Source organism: Sinocyclocheilus anshuiensis, unplaced genomic scaffold (assembly GCF_001515605.1).
Source record: "Sinocyclocheilus anshuiensis isolate Anshui unplaced genomic scaffold, SAMN03320099.WGS_v1.1 scaffold331, whole genome shotgun sequence".
Lineage (NCBI taxonomy): Eukaryota > Metazoa > Chordata > Actinopteri > Cypriniformes > Cyprinidae > Sinocyclocheilus > Sinocyclocheilus anshuiensis.
In genome coordinates this window covers 350,310-369,567 of record NW_015552556.1, presented here as the reverse complement: position 1 = coordinate 369,567, position 19,258 = coordinate 350,310, and the positions used below count along the sequence as shown (strand labels likewise).

At 37.8% G+C, this 19,258-nt stretch overlaps 3 protein-coding genes and 1 pseudogene across 5 annotated transcripts; 1 reads left to right on the top strand and 3 right to left on the bottom strand.

Moving 5' to 3' along the window:
* Positions 1-1,577: 1,577 nt before the first annotated feature.
* On the bottom strand, positions 1,578-4,936 carry LOC107664580 (zinc finger protein 263-like). Its single transcript, XM_016455191.1, has 3 exons — positions 4,219-4,936; positions 3,288-3,406; positions 1,578-2,979 (listed from the first exon to the last, which is right to left on the bottom strand). Exons 1-3 carry the CDS (start codon positions 4,499-4,501, stop codon positions 1,873-1,875), a joined length of 1,509 nt encoding a protein of 502 aa, XP_016310677.1. The 5' UTR covers positions 4,502-4,936; the 3' UTR covers positions 1,578-1,872.
* A 1,966-nt stretch (positions 4,937-6,902) lies between these two features.
* On the bottom strand, positions 6,903-11,778 carry LOC107664578 (zinc finger protein 813-like). 2 transcript variants are annotated; one of them, XM_016455187.1, is made up of 4 exons: positions 11,138-11,778; positions 8,724-8,851; positions 8,213-8,312; positions 6,903-8,114 (listed from the first exon to the last, which is right to left on the bottom strand). In XM_016455187.1, the coding sequence occupies exons 1-4, from the start codon at positions 11,412-11,414 to the stop codon at positions 7,036-7,038; spliced, it is 1,584 nt and encodes a 527-aa protein (XP_016310673.1). In that variant the 5' UTR covers positions 11,415-11,778; the 3' UTR covers positions 6,903-7,035. The 2 variants fall into 2 exon arrangements, with proteins under 2 accessions (XP_016310673.1, XP_016310672.1); XM_016455186.1 differs by lacking the exon at positions 11,138-11,778 and adding an exon at positions 9,832-10,413.
* A 1,668-nt stretch (positions 11,779-13,446) lies between these two features.
* On the top strand, positions 13,447-18,415 carry LOC107664579 (uncharacterized). Of its 2 annotated transcripts, XM_016455189.1 has the most exons (5): positions 13,447-13,802; positions 15,036-15,187; positions 15,480-15,591; positions 16,086-16,488; positions 16,540-18,415. In XM_016455189.1, exons 1-5 carry the CDS (start codon positions 13,535-13,537, stop codon positions 18,236-18,238), a joined length of 2,634 nt encoding a protein of 877 aa, XP_016310675.1. In that variant the 5' UTR covers positions 13,447-13,534; the 3' UTR covers positions 18,239-18,415. The 2 variants fall into 2 exon arrangements, with proteins under 2 accessions (XP_016310675.1, XP_016310674.1); XM_016455188.1 differs by having other exon boundaries at positions 16,086-18,415.
* Positions 18,416-18,825: 410 nt separating this feature from the next.
* LOC107664546 (von Willebrand factor A domain-containing protein 7-like) overlaps positions 18,826-19,258 on the bottom strand; it is a 19,861-nt pseudogene continuing 19,428 nt past the window's right edge.

Sequence of the window (19,258 nt, the reverse complement as noted above, 5' to 3'; positions counted from 1 at the left end):
TACCCGTGTTTGATTTTCTGTGCATCTGTTCTTGGACTGTTTCCCGTTACTCTGATTGTTATCTGCCTGACCCGACTTGGATTGTTTCACCTGGACTCTGTTTGCCTGCCGCCTGCCCCGATCTCTCACCTGGTACACGACTCTGTCTCAGCCTTGTCTCTGCTGTTCCACCCTGCCGGTATTTGACCCTGTATTGTCTGACTATTCTAATAAAAGCTGCAAATGGATCCACACGCTTCTGACTTGTCACAACAGTGTGTGTGAGATCATGAAGACTTGAATTTGGCTTATTCAGTACACAATTGTTATACCTATCCATGCAATACAGTGGAATATCGCAATAAGTTTAGTATACGACTATTAATCAAAAAAATTTTTTTTATATATATATATATTTTTTTTTTATTAGGCTATTATTATTATTATACCCTCACTGGGGGCTGAGCCTCCCTAAAATGAAAATCCTAGAATCGCCCCTGGTCCAGGGTCACATATCAGTATTAGTATCAGTGTTAGTGCAATAGGAAAGGAGAAACTGTCAGTTATCAAAAAGACCACATGAGAATATCACATGACCCATGTACATACCAAACAGATGGAGAAGTATGTAATTTTGCTGACATGAACTTTACTAAACAACATATATATGACAAAAATGGAGACATTCACTTCTTGCCATTTGGTCCATTTTCAATGCAACTTCATCATTTATATTTTTCATTTTCACAGAAAAAGAAGAAAATAATTTTAATTACAGTCATAGAGCCTGTAATGTACATGGCTTACTGTGGTGTACCTGATTCACCAATAATCTGTTTGCATGCATTACTGGAAGAGTTTGCTCAGTGTGTAATAAAACAGTGTGTGGAATTTAATCAACAAAAGACATTTAACTAAAAACAGAAGAGAAAGTAGCTTGAATGTACCAGCTGTACTGTTACTCATTCTTTACGCTCTAAAAAAACACTGGAAATATGTAATTTAATGTCATTACATTTTAAAATAGTCATTTGAAGTTTAGCAGGTGCTTTCATTGGCCCTCCTGCATAGGTTTGAACCTTTAACCACTGACATCTAAATATGAACATGAAACTATTTTAGCCCACAGCAGCATATGCACATAAATTAGTTTTTCAAACAGTTTACTGCATATCTTAAAGGAAAAGGAAAAAACAGTAATGCACCATTATATATGCACCATTTCAAAGAGCTAATGCTACGCATCTGAACATACAAATAAATCAAAAGGGATCCAATTTAACAGTTTATACTTGAGTAATTGTGTTGTATTCATCAAGGCTTGTAAAACTCCATTTTGATAACCAGAGGAACCACTAAACTCAATAACAAATAAAGAAAATTTCCAAAGCATGGGTGAAACTGTCCAGGTCATATTTCACCCCAAAATCAAAAGGATGGAAAATTATATTTTGCACACAGAAAGTCTACTTTTAGGCCCATTATAATTTATCATTATTATTATTGTTGTTTTGCATTTACATAACTGTAATACATACATATATATATATATATATATATATATACACATACATATATTCTCTTTTATTTTTCTCTTCTTTTGATTTTAGGGTAAAATGTGGACATTTATTTGTGAGAAATAGCCTGTTATAACCAGAGAGAATGGAAAAGTGCTCTGTTTTAACATTTTTCTATTTATCGTGATAAAATTGCTATTTCCCCTGAGTGATCCAGTCACATCACTACAGAAGAAAATTTTCTGAGCATAAGGTTCGAAAAATTAGGTTTAGTACTTTTAATACAATGCATGTTATTAAAAATAAATTAACCAGTCAACAAAACATCAATTAATATGTTAATGTGTAAAGTACCAGATTCTACCACTATCACTCGTCATACATTAGAGTGAGTGAACTCAGAGTGAATTCTCTGATGTCTCTTCAAGTTGCATTTCTGGGTAAACCTTTTCCCGCAGTCTGTGCAGATGTAAGGTCTCTCGCCGGTGTGAACCCTGCGGTGTGCTTTCAGGTTACTCAGTTTGGTGAAACTCCGTCCACAGATGGTACAGCAGAACTGCCTCTCACCTGTGTGAATCTGCTGGTGAGCTCTGAGGTGGCACAGATGAGAGAAGCCTTTTCCACACTGGCTGCAATTGTGCATTGTCTTTGCCGAATGGTGCCGTGTGTCCCCTTGAACCCTCATACTGACCATCTGCGGCAGACTTCTTCCTGGGTGTATGGTACTGAAACTTCTTTCACCTGTAGTGGCTCCTTCGGGACACTGACGGACATGAGAGTGTTTTGGAGCAGGAAGGGCTTTACAGATGGATTGTACCCGGTCTACTTCAACAGCGCCGTGATCCGTCACAACGGAATTGGGATGTAGACCGATTTTTGTGTTTTTCCTAACAGGTGATCTGAGATGCTGCATGGTTTGTGGTGCAAGGTTCTGAACCTTGACGGGAGGCGCAGGATAGGAAACTCGCTCCTGTATTTGAGGCCTAGTGGTGAGAGGATCTCCAGGCTGAAGATCTAACTGTGTTTTCTTAGCACTGGTTTGAGCAGAAACCACCTGAGGCCTGATCCTTTCCATATCTTCCCAGTCTGGTGGAAGCATCACTACAACTTCCTGTTTAACAGGCAAGTCTATGCTGCCCACTTGCGGTCTCAAACCCGGAGACTCTGAAGATACTGATGTCCTGGCTGGTTCTGGCTGTGAAACAGGTGACCATGCTAAAGGGTCTGTTTTAGGGTCAAACCATTTTGGGAGGTTTCTGTGTCTGACCTCATCCTCATCCACAGGTCTTTCAGTGCAAGATCTGCCACCTGGTTTGTGGTCAGAATCTGTATTGCGGAGTCCATTGGTCTCTTCAACCCTGCCCGGAGGATCTTTTTGTTTGTGTATTTGAGGATGTATCACTAGACGAGCTTGCGGGTCTCTAGCCTCTGTTGCTTCCTCTTTCACTTCTCCTCCAGGTTTAGGTTGACACACTTGATCAACCTGTCATGCACAAAGCACGTGTGCATTAGAAACTTCCTACATACTAAAGCTAAAATTATACTAACATATTTATAACATAACATCTCAGCAAACTACAATGGCCTAGTATATGGCTTAAGTATTTGGACATCTAAGCTAAGTTTAAAATGTCTGAATTTTATTGCATACATTTATCAAAATGAACTGTAATTTTGTATGATATCAGTTCCCCTCAAGTTCACTAATGCCCTTTGGCACCCAAAAAATATCCAAATGCTTATTGTCTTCTGGGTCACTGGATATTACCAGTAAAACAATACCATACACACATTTTGTTTAGTTTCTGGAGCTGCTGAAGGCTTTTCATGATTTGCGCTTCCCTTGGGACTGCACCTCCAGCTATTGTCAGAGGCATTTTCCTGCTTTACAACAAGTGGGTGGTTCAAACCTTTGAAGAAGAAGAAGAAGAAGAATAGCATTCAGTGCCCAATAAATTGTTGGACTTAACCAATGCTACTAATTTGACTGAATATAATAATTTCATGATGATGTAATGTGAAACATGAGTCAATGATGTCGAGACACTCCAAATTGAGATCTGAATATATTAAATCATTCAAATATATATTCAAAATACAATTAACACAAAAACATGGCTAGAATACACCTGTTCTATGATTTCGTTTCAGTATTTTTCCTCATAAATATAGGAAATAGGCCTATAATACCTTGAAAAAATTATAGAAAATTATGACAAGGAAATAACTTTATTTTAAATTGCCATTTGTAGGTTTCTTAAAACCCTGCTTTAGATCAGGCTCAGCAAACTTCCGAGGGGGCTGCAAGATTACTTAAAAGTATTTGCATTCATAAATTATTAATATATTGAAATAATATATAGCTCTATAAAATCATTATGTAAACTGACATCATAGTTTCCCCTTCATTACTGTAATGGGGGCCTTAAAGTTAAAAACGTTGAGAACCACTGCTTTAGATCCTCGTGAAGTTCATTAAGTTCTTATAAACTATGACAAATATAATACACTGAATGTTCAGAAACCTTTGCTGAAAATGATGACAGGGACATTACTTCTGTACTTTTTAAACCATTTGACATTTGTTGGTTCATTAAATTATTATTGAAAATGGCATAACCGTTTTGTATAAATGTACGAAACTATAGCCAACATACTGCACGTTGTTATTTGTCACTGACTGGCGGCGACGGTCCTCTTGGAAAGTCTTGTTTCTACTCACTGCTCTGTGCTTCGGGGCCTCGGTGTAGTATCCTCCTGCTGGACACCGCTGTCCGACCACAGTCCACACACCTCACCCTCTTAAACCTCTCCCGTTCTCTCAGTTTGGCCTCCGACACTATCAGCCTCCGTTTGAACACCTCCGCCTCTCGCTTGCCTCGATCCATCTGCTCCAGGAAGCTCTCCTCCACTAGCCGGGTGATCTCGTACATGCTGGTCTTGAGGACAGTTTCCATGACCGCAGACAGCCGAGTCTGGAAGGAGAGGACCAGCGTGTCCGTCATCCTGTGTCCGATCTACTCGAGCTCGCTCTTATCAAGATAAACGGCTTGCTGAATGATCATGACATTTAATGACCACCCATGTTGATTTCTACCTCAAGTATTTTATTTTCTATTGAGTACTCATTTCACGCACGAGTATTTTGGGAACTTAATTTCACGGTAAATGTTGCACTTCACACTTTCACGGCCAGTCAATCAAACCCCGATGATAAAATCCTCACAGTGTTAGTTAGCATCGAGCTCATTACATCTGCCTGACAGCATGAAGCGCGAGCAGAAATTGATGTCCTTTAGGCGCGAGCAGCTGTCGCATAATGTCCACACGACTGTAGTACATGCTACCTAGTGTATTTTGTGAATGTGTGAATTTGACTAATGAACGAAGAGCTCAGCAGACGGACAATGATGTTGTTGTGGGTGACGTCACGGGTTGTACGGCGGCCTTGTTGGACAGAACGGTTTTTACCACTGATCTATAATAGAGATATATAGCCATATATAGATCAGTGGGTTTTACCCGCTTTGTTATAGAATAAACTAATATAATTTTCTAAACAAAAACCACATTACTTTCACTTAAATGACTATTTTTCAGAATTTAGAAGACAGCAACACAGCAAGTGAAAAACAAGTGCCAAACTAAAATTATAAAAGCATTTTGTTACTTAAACGTTAACTGAAAAATATTAACTATTAAAAAATTCAACGTAGGCCTATATTATTGTTTAACTTTATATACTAAAAGAACTAAAACTGAAATAAATATTGTTAAAAACTAGACATTAAAAATAGCCTAAAAACGGACAAAAACAACAAAACCTCAAATTAAAACGAAAAATATAAAAACTAATTCAAAAATATGATTAAAAACTATAATAGAATCTCTTTGATATTAAAATTGACACTGTTATAATCACAGTCAGTGGTGATGTATGTGTGAAAGGTACTAAAATTGTACAGTAGTATTAAAGGGTTAGTTCACCCAAAAACGAAAATTGGCCCATGCTTTACTCACCCTCAAGGCATCTTGGTGTATATGACTTTTTTTCTTTCAGACAAATCCATTCGGAGTTATATTAAAAATTGTCCTGGCTCTTCCAAGCTTTATAATGGCAGTGGGTGGGTGTTTTTTTTGGGCAGCCCAAAAGAAGCCCAATAAAGCGCATCCATCCATAATAAAACGTGCCTCACATGGATCCAGGGGGTGAATACAGGCCTCCTATAGCGAATCGATGCGGTTTTCCTTTGGTAAATTAAGGAAACTTTGCTTCCTTTGCTCCTGTAAACAAACTCGAAAGACTAGCATATTCTCACAAGCACACGCTCTAGGCAAACGTCCTACGTCATCCACCGGAACGGCTTGCACGTATGACAGTTAGCTGAAGTTAGAGAAAAGTGTTTATAATACGTTTTAAATATGGATATTTTCCTTACAAAAACACATCGATTCACTACAGGATGCCCTTATTCATTAATTTAGCATTACTCAAGTATTTTATAGGTTTTATAACACAGGACCGTTAAATGCTTGATTCTGATTGGTTGACAGACATTCTAAGGGGTGTAATTATTTTCAGTAAACACACAGCTATGAAGTTGCTAGTTCCAAGTCTGTCAACTGCGTTATAATTTCTCTACACATCGTGACCACATTAGCACCTTGTATGTGCATTACTTTTTTATCATTTTTCTATAATTCAGTTGCCAGTTGTGAATTATTCCTTACATGACTTCTGATAATCCAATAATGAAAATAAGCAATAAGCATTTGGAATAAACAACTGGAGGATTTAATCAACCAACAACCAGATGAATTTTTAAAATGACATTTGACTATGTATCGCTGGAGAACTGAAAATAGACTGATACTGCGTGATGTGACACACATTGCATATATGAGCAAATATATTTGGTAGGTTTATTCAAATAAACCGAAATAAATAATTTTTTTTTTCAAAATGAATGTGATAGACAATAAGGCTCTAAAAGGCATAAAAGTGACAATCTCTGACCACTCTACATCACAAGTAAACAATATCCAAACTTTTAAGTGATGCAAAGTTGGCCACATTATCCATAGCACAACTTATAGGCATAGTTCACCCAAAAATGAAAATTCTGTCATCATTTACTCTTGAACCTGTTTTACTTCATTTCTTCTGCTAAACACAAAAGAAGACATTCTGAAGAATGTTGGAAACCAAACAGATTATACAGACCAAAAAAAAAAAAACAGATACATTTCTGAAAAAAAATTTTCCTTTATGTTCCACAGAAGAATGACATACAGGACTTAAACTACCTAAGGGAAAGTAAATCATGAATATTAATTTTTGGATGAACTATCCCTTTCAGAAAAACAAAATTTAAATGATACAGAAGACATAACTATAATGGGAGCTTCTACAGCAACAATGTTATGATTTATTATGGAAAACACCTGGATTTATGGCCCTCCAACAATTTGTGATTTATGACCTTCTAGCAGTTTAAGTCAAAACAACTCTGAAAGGTTGTTTGGTGAATTTTTTTTCTTATGGATTGTCCTGGTCAGCACTATGTTTGCGCTGATGTGACCTGAGATGATCCAGTCGTTTGAAGCTCAGTCCACAGATACCGCAGCAGTACGGTCTTTCTCCTGTATGGGTACGTTGATGGACTTTCAAGATGTCGGCCCGGGTAAAGCTCTTACTGCACATAGTGCACTTGTGTGGTTTCTCCTGTGTGTGAATACGCTGATGCAGCTTGAGATTCCACAGTCGGCAGAATTTGTTCCCACACAGCGTACAGGTATAGGGCTTGTCTACAGTCTGACTGCATCGGTGCCTTCGCAGGTCACTGAAGGACGAATATCCTTTCCCACAGTGGCTGCACAAGTGGAGACCGTCCCGCTGGTGGACACGCTGGTGCACTTTAAGGTTGCAGGCCTGAGTGAACTTCTTACCGCACTGGTTACATGTGTAAGCAGCACTTGACCCGACTCGGTGGGGAACTGGGAAGGCTTTTGCAGAAGCCCTGCTGTCTCCTAATGCTTGTCCAACATTAGGTTTCAGAGAGTGATTCAATGCATGTCCCTTATAAACTGCATCACTAGCTGTGTCCCCAACATACAGTGAGCGTCCTCTATGTCCAGTACCTCCTGCAACCCCACTTCGAATTTCTGTGAAGGAATTTATGTTTTGCAAGTGGCCATCTGCATTAATAAATAAACAGTGCATGTCTCTATCCACGTCTTCTGTCTCTGGGCTGACGTGCACAGGTAAAGATTCTCTGTTTCCTCTCTTACTCTTAATGGAAGGGCTGTGACGTCTCCCACCTTCTTGGTCCAGGTCGTTTTGATCAAGCCCAACTGCAACCGACACTGAATTACCCAACATGTCTTCAGTTCTTTCTCCGAGACCGTCAAGGTCTCCCATGTCCAGTTCATGCACACTGTAGCTTGCTAGCTCTTCTGCATCATAAAGTGTTCGGTACGTCAGGCCCTGGACGTCTGCAATATCTGCATAAGCTTCATTGTCAGCGGTCTGATCAAGCCCAGAGCTCCATTCTTCCTGAATCTGCTGCAGCTCCTGCTCACTGTAACTGTGAGCTGAGAAATCTGACGTCTCAGCTCCTGGAAAACCAAACATGGAGAAAAATCTTCAAACACAGTCTAATGTGAGAGGGTTAAAGCAGTAATCAGATGTTTAAAAAAAATAAAATAAATCACACCTTCAGTATCCAACGTCCACCCATCCTGAAGCTCTTTATTGACATAAAGGGTCTCCTCTTTTAATACACAGTTCAGTTTCCTGACCTCTGTGCTTGCAGACTACAGAGAGCACAATGTGACAGAATGCACAAAGAATGTTAAAATATTCTGTATTGTGATGAAACAGATTATCAAAAAAGGAAAACTGTAGGACGGGGACTTGGTTCTATATCGGTTGTTCATTGGATGGAGCGTCCAGTTGATTTTAAGAAAGGGGCAGAGTTTAAGCAGGTTAAATGATTAGAGAAGTCATGCATACGTCATCAGAAAGAATACCAAGTTTTAAAAAATGAAACATACTGCACGCACAAATGAACTGTTCACATTAAGATCAATAACAAGCATTTAGAAAATAATGCCTTATCTTAACAGCATTATTTTTCAGGTTTCAGACACAGCTTTTGAGAAATGCTGCAGTACGAACAAGGTTTGAGGTGATCGAAAAGGTGGTTTATTCAGTAGGCTTCTCACCTCTGCTGTATTACTGGTGCTGGTTTGGTCTTCTAATCTCTCTTTTCCCAAAAGTGTGTCAGACTCCAACTCACAGCTTCCCCAGTTCCCATCCGGAACTTTCTCCTGTTTGAGGCCGCGTTCCTTTTCTACATGTGGTCAAGGGTGAATGCAACTGTGAGGGCATTGATTACACAGTCCTTTAATGGTCTTTAAAGGGATGGAAGGAAAAAGTAATATATCTGGAATGACATGGGGGTCTTTATTCCTTGTTTATGTTATGTTGCAGGTTTGGATTTTTGCATTGTCAGAAATATTGGTTAACCTATGATTTTTTTTTTTTTGACATTTTGTGACTTTTCCTCATTTAGGGTCACGAACATGCCTGCAAAGTGTTGATGTGTTGTGCTTGCAAAATGCTACTACAGTTATGATGTTTGTGGGTCAATTAAAAGCAGCTGCACAGACCTGAAACGACAAATGTTTTTATGTATTTTGTTATGGCAGTTTTTCAGCCAGCCTCAGGGTATTTACATGAATATTTATGCATTGTCATTACGCATTTATCTGACATTTTTATCATTTCTTACATGTTTGTTCAGTTCACTGGGAATCTCATGATTGTTACTAGCACCATGCTGAACATGCTCTACTTGTTTAAAAATTTTATAAATAAATAAATAAAATAATTTAGAGTACCGTTTATAATATTCATAATCTGTGAACAAATGTATAATGTTGTTAAATACAGATTAAAAACAACATATTTTCTTGTTTTATTTAATTTTGTATTGTGTATGTTAAAGGTGTGCTATTTTTACCAGATTTTTTTTCAGAGTGATTTTTGTTGAATTGTTCTGAATCCTGACCTCCACTAAAACTACCAAAAACCCATTTTTATTTTTAACCTAATACAATGGTTAAGTATCCATGATGTCAGTTTGCATGGTTCACAATAAATTCCTGTTCTGATCTATAATAATTACTAGCAAAGAAATCACTACGTTTACCAATATCAAATATGGTGTTCCTATAGATTATAAAATCATTACATTTTATTTTTGTAGACCATTACAAATAGTGACAATCAAGACATTGAGCATCAGTTGAATTACGATTGTGAACAAACCTGATTGTGGTGACATTTCTTCTTTGTCCTCGTTACACACACGGGCTTTGTCACACTCTGCACACCTCAGACTCCTCACACTCGTCTCTTGATTTTTCCGTCTGGTCTCGCTCCACTGGAGCCTCTTCTTCAGAGTCTCTACCTGCTCTCGACTGCGGGACACTTCCTTCACGAAACTGTCCTCCACGAGACGGGTGATCTCAAATATGGCAGCTTTAAAAACGGTCTCCATGACCCCAGACAGCTGTGACTGAAATGAGTGTATGACTTCGGACATAATGACGAGTAAACAGATCAAAAAAAAAAAAGCCTTAAACCAACCGAGAATAGTTTAGCTACTTTCTTTGTTATATAAACAAGCTACAAAGGCCTCCAGCTCCTTGTTAGACGTTTCAAACCAGATTGTCACATATTGTTTGTGTGTTTTCGAACCACCTTTAAATGTCAAATCTGCACTACTCCATACACTTGCTAGCAAAAGCTAGCGAGGACTGTTATTGTGTTACTGTTAGTTGACGCTAACTACCGGTTATTGTTCTCTTATACGTGTCACATTTAAACAATGTAACATTAACGATACGCGGAGAATCAGCGCTGATCCCAAAACATTCTCTCGTCCTACAACAGGACTGACTGGAAGCACTTCCTGAAGCAAACATACGGCTGGAAGTTAGGGACCAATTTAAAGGGACAGTTCACCCAAAAATGAAAATAGCGTTTGCGCATTTACAGCAGTTTACTTTTACTCAAAATCATTTATTTACATATATATTTCCCCCAATTAAAAAAAAAAAATCATTTATTTACCTTCAAGTTCTGTGTGATTATTTTTTTCTGTAAATTTTATAAATAAATAAATAAAATAATTTAGAGTACCGTTTATAATATTCATAATCTGTGAACAAATGTATAATGTTGTTAAATACAGATTAAAAACAACATATTTTCTTGTTTTATTTAATTTTGTATTGTGTATGTTAAAGGTGTGCTATTTTTACCAGATTTTTTTTCAGAGTGATTTTTGTTGAATTGTTCTGAATCCTGACCTCCACTAAAACTACCAAAAACCCATTTTTATTTTTAACCTAATACAATGGTTAAGTATCCATGATGTCAGTTTGCATGGTTCACAATAAATTCCTGTTCTGATCTATAATAATTACTAGCAAAGAAATCACTACGTTTACCAATATCAAATATGGTGTTCCTATAGATTATAAAATCATTACATTTTATTTTTGTAGACCATTACAAATAGTGACAATCAAGACATTGAGCATCAGTTGAATTACGATTGTGAACAAACCTGATTGTGGTGACATTTCTTCTTTGTCCTCGTTACACACACGGGCTTTGTCACACACTGCACACCTCAGACTCCTCACACTCGTCTCTTGATTTTTCCGTCTGGTCTCGCTCCACTGGAGCCTCTTCTTCAGAGTCTCTACCTGCTCTCGACTGCGGGACACTTCCTTCACGAAACTGTCCTCCACGAGACGGGTGATCTCAAATATGGCAGCTTTAAAAACGGTCTCCATGACCCCAGACAGCTGTGACTGAAATGAGTGTATGACTTCGGACATAATGACGAGTAAACAGATCAAAAAAAAAAAAGCCTTAAACCAACCGAGAATAGTTTAGCTACTTTCTTTGTTATATAAACAAGCTACAAAGGCCTCCAGCTCCTTGTTAGACGTTTCAAACCAGATTGTCACATATTGTTTGTGTGTTTTCGAACCACCTTTAAATGTCAAATCTGCACTACTCCATACACTTGCTAGCAAAAGCTAGCGAGGACTGTTATTGTGTTACTGTTAGTTGACGCTAACTACCGGTTATTGTTCTCTTATACGTGTCACATTTAAACAATGTAACATAAACGATACGCGGAGAATCAGCGCTGATCCCAAAACATGCTCTCGTCCTACAACAGGACTGACTGGAAGCACTTCCTGAAGCAAACATACGGCTGGAAGTTAGGGACCAATTTAAAGGGACAGTTCACCCAAAAATGAAAATAGCGTTTGCGCATTTACAGCAGTTTACTTTACTCAAAATCATTTATTTACATATATATTTCCCCCAATTAAAAAAAAAAAAATCATTTATTTACCTTCAAGTTCTGTGTGATTATTTTTTTCTGTGGGACAGAAAAGTAGACTGGGCAGAATGACAGCCCCAGTCACTATCCATACAATGGACCCTTTCCACAAGACTGTGATGACGCGTTTAGCGGTCATCAGCATCGTAAATCCTCGAAAGTTTTTTTAAATGTATGTACATGTATAACACTATTCTTTGTATTATATCACCTTTGCATCAAATTACAAAACAACAGTCATATGATGCTGCTAAAAAGAACATTATTTTGTGTATTTGGTGTAATGAAATGTGTTTATGCGGGTTAAGGTTCAAAAAACACATTATTTTCCACATACTGTACATTATTGTTTCTCCTCTATGCCCCGCCTTTCTGAAACGCATCCATTTTTTACAAAGCTCATCGGTCTGAAAAAGCGAGGTGTGCTCTGATTGGCCAGCTATCCAGTGCGTTGTGATTGGCCGAATTCCTCAAGCGTGTGACGGAAATGTTACGATCCTTACCATATTGTGATGCCTGCGGCAACCACATGTGACGACATGTGAAAGAAACAAAACCTTGAGAACCACTGCTCTATAGGCCTGCTATTAGAAAGGATGCAATTTGCATGTACTTCCCTTTTCTAATGTAGGCATTCTATAACTACAGTAACGTAATCAGTTTTGTTATTTATGAAACCATATAACATAAAAGAAGTTATATGGTGTCAAATCTGCCAAAATCCATTTGTGAAACTTACATATCAAGTAGTTGACTTCTCAGTTATTGATAGCATATGAAATATTAAAAGCAATGTGCTAAAAGTGTCATACACTCTTAAAAATAAAGGTGCTTCAAAAGGTTCTTCAAGCGATGCCATAGAAGAACCATTTTTGGTTCCACAAAGAACCATTCAGTCAAAGGTTCTTTAAAGAACCATCTCTTTCTTACCTTTTTGTAATCTGAAGAACCTTATTTCGCCACAAAGAACCTTTTGTGAAACAGAAAGGTTCTTTAGATGTTAAAGGTTCTTTATGGAACCATTTAGACTAAAAGGTTATTCTATGGCATCGTGAAGCACCTTTATTTTTAAGAGTGTAGTGCCTGTTTTATAGCCTATAATTTGTCAAATGTTATTCTTAATTTGTAAAAAAAAAAAAAAATGCATGTAGTTGAAAGTTTGTATTGATATTTTTGAACTTGAGCATTATCAATTTAGGCAATCTTAGGCCTTTTTTGGAAATCAGCAGAATTTTGTCAAGATGCAGGACTGTGTAATGCATATATAGCCTAATATAAAATATATTTTGATTTCTACATTCTTGATCCATCAAAACCACTTAAGATATAGATGCTGGACTTTGAAAAAATACAAATAATCAATCAAAAGTCTCTGCCTTATCAAGACATCTACATGTATACATTGTTTAGAGCTTCAGAGCGTTTCAGTGTCATATTAAAAGCAGACCGCAAACTATCTTTACTGCAGTCTATAAATACAACTTTTTAACATTCAGTGCGGAAGTATACCGCCCTCCTCTGGACGCGTGACGCGTCATTGTGATTCTCGTTGACTATGTGAAAGGGATCATAACGTCTTCTCCATAAAATTAACTTAAAACCATGCCGGATGCGAGCGCGGACGATTATGACGGGTTTCAGACCCAGTTCACGCACATCATGGAAACAATTTTACAGACTGCTGTCAGGGACGCGACAAAACTTTATGATGGCACTCTGCAGCGCTTGAAAGCGGAATTGCTGCAGCTGAGACAAGAGAAAGTCAACACGAAGACAGGTGATACATCCATCCAGAGCAAGAGATTCTCTGAAGCCGGGAGCCAGAGGACTGGAAACGTCTCTAAACATCGTGATATTGGCGTGCAGTGTGGTAGGTTTTTTCTTACAACAGTGTGTTCCTGGGTTATGGCGTGCATTAAACACTTCCTGGAAACGACTTTTAACGGCTTAGAGTAGACAAAGTCAGATGGTAAATAGGGGAGCGCGGGGCACAATGTAACGCGGGGTAAGTTGTAACACACGTGGTTTGAATATTTCCACACATGCTAGCATAACAAAATTTACAGTATTTATTAGTTACCATATCAACATTATATAGAAAACAAACGTGCGCCAAAATTCAAAAATCTTTTGAAGATATCGCTGAACATTTATTTTACCATAGTAAAATTGTTTTTATTATTCATTTAAAATGAGACAAATCTGCTATTATTTTAATCTCCAATCTGTTATTTATCAGTTCAGATCGTTTTTTAATGCTTTAATAACTAGCAGAATTTTAAATTCCAGTTGCGCAGATGGGGCACGTTGTAACACTGTTATAATATGCTATTCTTTTACATTAGCGATGTAATTTACACTATTTACTTTAATGAATTTTAATGAGAAACAGGTGAATAAAGACTGACAGTCAATGTTTAGAAATTATTATTTCAAGTTGCTCGTTTATGTGGGCCGTCCAAGCATGGTTGCAATGTGTTCATTGTCAAACTCCAAAATCTGATTATTTTTCATTCTTAAAAAACGCCATTATTTTATTTGAAACAAATAATTATTTTATTTTATTAACAAAATATTTTAATTTGTCTTGTATATATATTTTTTTCATTCGATCAGATAACATTTTAAGCTGTCAAATGGTCATGTTACAACATGCCCCTCAGATGTTACAATGTACCCCACCTACAGGGCATGTTGTCACATTTCACTTCCATTTTTTTTTAGGGTAAATAAAGAAAAACGTATACACTGTAATTATGAAACAAAGTTACATATTTGTACTAGACAAGTGTAAAATTACTGTGGATAAAAAATTATATTCTGAACCCCATGTGGATTTACACAAACTGAGAAAGTCAAAAAGTGTTACTTTGTGCCCCGCTCTCCCCTACATAAAAATCACTTCTATGGCGTTTTTCTCTGACCATTCAGCTATGGAATTTTTTTTTTTTACAAATATATTTAACATATGTATATTTATACCAATTTTATCTCATAATCTGTCATTTGTAATGTATACCCGCCTAAAAACATAAGACGTTTAGTCCGGTTAGGCTTTTTTCAACAGGGTTATTTACAGGTTTTTTTTTTGTTTTTTTGTCAGAAAAGCCCACTTTGGTTGACCGGGGATGCAGCCCTGTTCAGTTTATAGGACAACGTCTTAATGTGGGAGACATAACTAGTGATAAACTCACAGATCTATGTGCCAGTGAGGATGGGAACAGACAGCTTGCATTGCTCCTCATCAAAAAAGAGGTAAGAAATGACGGGTCATATGATAGAAGAGTACGTGTTTACTCTTCCCCTCCCTCACCCTTTTTTGTTTTGCATATCAATTATGTGGTGAGAAACAGCAGAGTTCACAGACTGATGTCATATTTCCTCTCTGTAAGGGTTTTCTATATTTAGAGGCTTGATTGAAAATGCTATGTGAGGTCAATTAGGATTGAGTTTAAATCTTATGTTTATAGTTGATCTTTCTGGAGTGGATAGTATTTTAATGCTATAGCCTTTTTATACATTATTATTTTATGTTCTGTGTCTTCAGCCTCAAGAGACTGAATGCAACAGCTATGCACCAGGATACTTTCTACTAAAGCAAGAGGGTGCTGAGCCCATACTGGTGCGCAGAGAGCCAAATAAGGACACCGTGGAAAGGGGTACAAGAGTCATTCACAAATTCAACTGAACAATGAGGGGAAAAATTCTCATATATGTCATATCTTATATGTAGTTCTTTCACAAGTCCACAATGGAGACTCAACTGCTTGGTGTAATATGCATTTACTAATTTAGCAGCAACTGATAGAATTAAATAAAATATAGGTTATTCTATAACCATTTTTAAAAGTTGAACTTTTTACACTCGAATGTTTTTTTTTTTTTAGTCTTCCATTTACATATATTTATCATGTAAGAGCCAATCCTTTTCAAATAAAAAATATGCATAAATATTTACACGGTTGTATTTCACAGTTAGGAAAATACAAAAATTAAAAGAAAATAGTGCAGATGAAATTACCCCATCCCGTAGTGTGTGCACCACTCAGATACTCAACTGATCTATCTGTTGAGGACTCAATTTGCAACTTTTTATATATACATTTTGTCTTCCTTATGTTCCTTTCTTGCATCTTCACCTCTCTATTCACAGTTGTGATCCCATCAGCGTTGCAAACAATAGCCAGACCCAATAACAACCATAGAGGAAAGTCACCACCACCACCAGTGATTCCTTCCTCTTGTAGTCGCAGAGTGGATTCCAGTGGTCAAAAACCCAATCAGACTATACAACCCAGCCGAGGAACATCTGAAAGAACATTGGAAACCACTGAAGGCTTGTCTTCCCAAAACAAAAGACAGAATGCCAGTGCACCAGCACAGACATCAACTTCTTCAGTGCTTCCCAATTCAACCCAGACTCCTGCTTCCAATGTTAACTTGTCTGTGCCAATGATTGAGCTGTCTGGCGCTCCATCAATACCTCAAACCAAGCCTACAGCTTCATTAGTTCATCGTCGACCAAACCCAAATCCTCAAACATCAAACCAGACAGTAGTCCCTCAGAAAGAGGGGTCAAATATCTGTCAAAACGCATACCTAACTGCTGTTCCACCAAGCCAAGTCTTAGTAACAGAGCCTTATTCCTCCAAACAGCGAGCTCAGGCATTGGTTTCACATACTGAGAAAACTCTTTCAACCATTGCATCGCTAAACCAGGCCACTGAGCCATTAACCCAATGTTCCTCTCAACTTACACAACCTCCATTCTTTCCACCACAATCCAGCAAAACACCAGCCCAAGAGATGACTCCACAAGTACACACTGTCATGCCATCAGGACTCGTTCCTGTCGCAGCAGCTCCAAATACTCTTCCACCAGTCCAGGATCGGATTCCCTCATCCATTCTTGTTCCTCCTCAATCTCATGTTTTTGCATCCCCACAGGTAATGCCAGCACATTCTGTGAATTCAAGTCCGTCATTCCAGTTCCCTTTGGTTCTGCCACACAATCCCGTTCAGGCGACGCCACCTTCTTATCTGCCAACGCATGTTCCATTTTCTTCTCCACATATTCCAGTTAACCCAATTCAGGGATCCATCTCCTTAAACCCACCTCAACCTCCACTCACGCAATCTCAATATCCACCACAATCCGATCAATTCTCCTCTTCTCCAGACCAGTTTTTTCCTCCACCCGATAATACGCCAGGTTTGCTTGAATCTCTTGATACTTTGCATTTGCATTCGCCTATCATGATAACGCCACAAGATGCCCCGGAGCAGGCACCCATGCACCATTTTCAGCCATCTGGGCAGTTTGCACCTCTGCTAACACTGAAGGAGCAACAAGCTGCTGCTGCCGCTTCTGCTAACATTGTTTTAGGGCGAGTACCCATTCCGTCTGTAGATACCTCTGCGTCTCCAGTTGACAACTTCGAAGCGAACGTACCATTTTCACCATGTTGCACAGAGAAAAATGTTAAAGACCTTTTAGAAGATGATGACACACCCACCCTCCAGTCTAGACTTAGAAAACAGAGAAAGATTTGCTCCAAATCTAGACAAATAGATCCTGCAGGTGAGGATGGCACACTTATGGTAAAGGATAAGAGAGTGGATCAGGTGCAGAACGACTTGATTAGTGAAACACCAAATTCTGGCTCAAATAACGGAAATCAACTATTACCAAAACCTTCGGGCAAAACACTGCAGAGAAATACAGAGTGTCCCCAGTGTGGAAGGGTCCTCAGCAATGCATCAGCCTTGGAGAACCACATGAGACTTCATACTGGCGAAAGACCTTATACCTGTTCCCAGTGTGGAAAGGCGTTTCCTAGTGTCCGAGGTCTTAACCGGCATGTGAAGGTCCATGCCGAGGAGAAGCGGTATCAGTGTGAGGAGTGTGGGAAGAGTTTTGTATACCACTTTACCCTTACTAAACATCAGCTTATTCACTCTGGAGAAAGGCCATTTCCTTGTAAAGTTTGTGGAAAGAGGTTTTTGGCCAAGGCAGACCGGGCTACCCATATGCGAATGCACACCGGAGAGAAGCCGTTCTCGTGCACTCTATGTGGGAAGAAGTTTAAACATAGAGTCGCTCTGAATATGCATATGCAGGGGCATAGAGGAGAGAAACGCTACAACTGCCCTCACTGTGAAAAGGGATTTGTGGATCTAGGCAATTTTAAAAGACACAAGCTCATCCACACAGGGGAAAGACCGTTTGAGTGCAAGAAATGTGGGAAACGCTTTACTCAGTCAGCCCATCTCAAGAAACACGTCAATACACAACATGTTACATGAAAAAAAAATTATTTGGATTGTTCAATATTAAGCATTCAGTTGATCTACTGATAAATATTCTGTTGCAGAAAATAAAACCGTATTAGGCCCGACTGTAAATTCATTTATGAAGATGCTATTTTTAAAATAGAAAAGTAAAAAAATAACTGCTTTACTGCATTAATTTTGTGCATGCTCTTTTTCTCATATCAAGCAAAGCAAAAAAATTGCTTACTTTTTTTAAGTGCTTTAATGAAGCACATTTAAAACGTAAAGTAATAAAATTTTATGATTTTTCTATTCTTTTGTCAGTGTGAAACTTATATACTGCTTTATTTTTTATATATATTTTGATAGTTTTTCTATTGTCCATCCTACTATAAATATCAATAAAACACCTTACGTGTAATTTTGTAAAATGATACCTATGTAAACTGAGTTTGTTTGCTCCACAGTTTATCTTGAAATTGTATTAGGCATATTCTATGTATTCATATGAATGTACTAGTATGATGCAGATAAGAAAGAAATCATATCAACCATGGGGTGGCAGTGTATGATACCACAGATTGTCTAACACCATTTATAAACCTCAAGATTGAAATAACTTACATGAAGCAGAAATACACTGAAGAATTGTAAAAAGTATATTTTCATTTTAGGCAAACATGCAAGCACATGTTGAATGTTGTAGCCCGCTTAAAAAAAAGACTCAAAGACATATTTGAGTACAAATTCCAATTTATGTTAAGTTGTTAACATTTGGATAGCTGGTTGAGATAGTCTAGATTATATGTTCATGTTGCAACATGTACCACATCATTCAATGCAAGCACAAAACACTAAGTTAGCTAACACATGACCTTATGTTTATGGCACATAACAAAAATCCTTTATGTAGTATAACTGTCATTGTCCTTAAGTGTATATTAATAGAATTTCTTTGAATGCATATTTAGAAATCAGCGTAATATTTGTAAAATTATTTATTATTGATATTCAAAATATACAGTGGGTACGGAAAGTATTCAGACCCCCTTA

What these genes read in the sequence shown, in the direction of transcription:
- LOC107664580 (XM_016455191.1), bottom strand. Translation starts at nt 4,501, where the DNA reads ATGACGGACACGCTGGTCCTCTCCTTCCAGACTCGGCTGTCTGCGGTC. An exon ending in AGGCCCCGAAGCACAGAGCA is followed by an intron (nt 3,407 to 4,218) that starts GTGAGTAGAAAC and finishes TCTTCTTCAAAG; the next exon opens with GTTTGAACCACCCACTTGTT. An exon ending in CTCCAGAAACTAAACAAAAT is followed by an intron (nt 2,980 to 3,287) that starts GTGTGTATGGTA and finishes TGTGCATGACAG; the next exon opens with GTTGATCAAGTGTGTCAACC.
- LOC107664578 (XM_016455187.1), bottom strand. Translation starts at nt 11,414, where the DNA reads ATGTCCGAAGTCATACACTCATTTCAGTCACAGCTGTCTGGGGTCATG. An exon ending in GCACCAGTAATACAGCAGAG is followed by an intron (nt 8,313 to 8,723) that starts GTGAGAAGCCTA and finishes TGCTCTCTGTAG; the next exon opens with TCTGCAAGCACAGAGGTCAG. An exon ending in GTGGACGTTGGATACTGAAG is followed by an intron (nt 8,115 to 8,212) that starts GTGTGATTTATT and finishes TTGGTTTTCCAG; the next exon opens with GAGCTGAGACGTCAGATTTC.
- LOC107664579 (XM_016455188.1), top strand. Translation starts at nt 13,535, where the DNA reads ATGCCGGATGCGAGCGCGGACGATTATGACGGGTTTCAGACCCAGTTC. An exon ending in TGCTCCTCATCAAAAAAGAG is followed by an intron (nt 15,188 to 15,479) that starts GTAAGAAATGAC and finishes CTGTGTCTTCAG; the next exon opens with CCTCAAGAGACTGAATGCAA. An exon ending in TAAGGACACCGTGGAAAGGG is followed by an intron (nt 15,592 to 16,085) that starts GTACAAGAGTCA and finishes CTCTATTCACAG; the next exon opens with TTGTGATCCCATCAGCGTTG.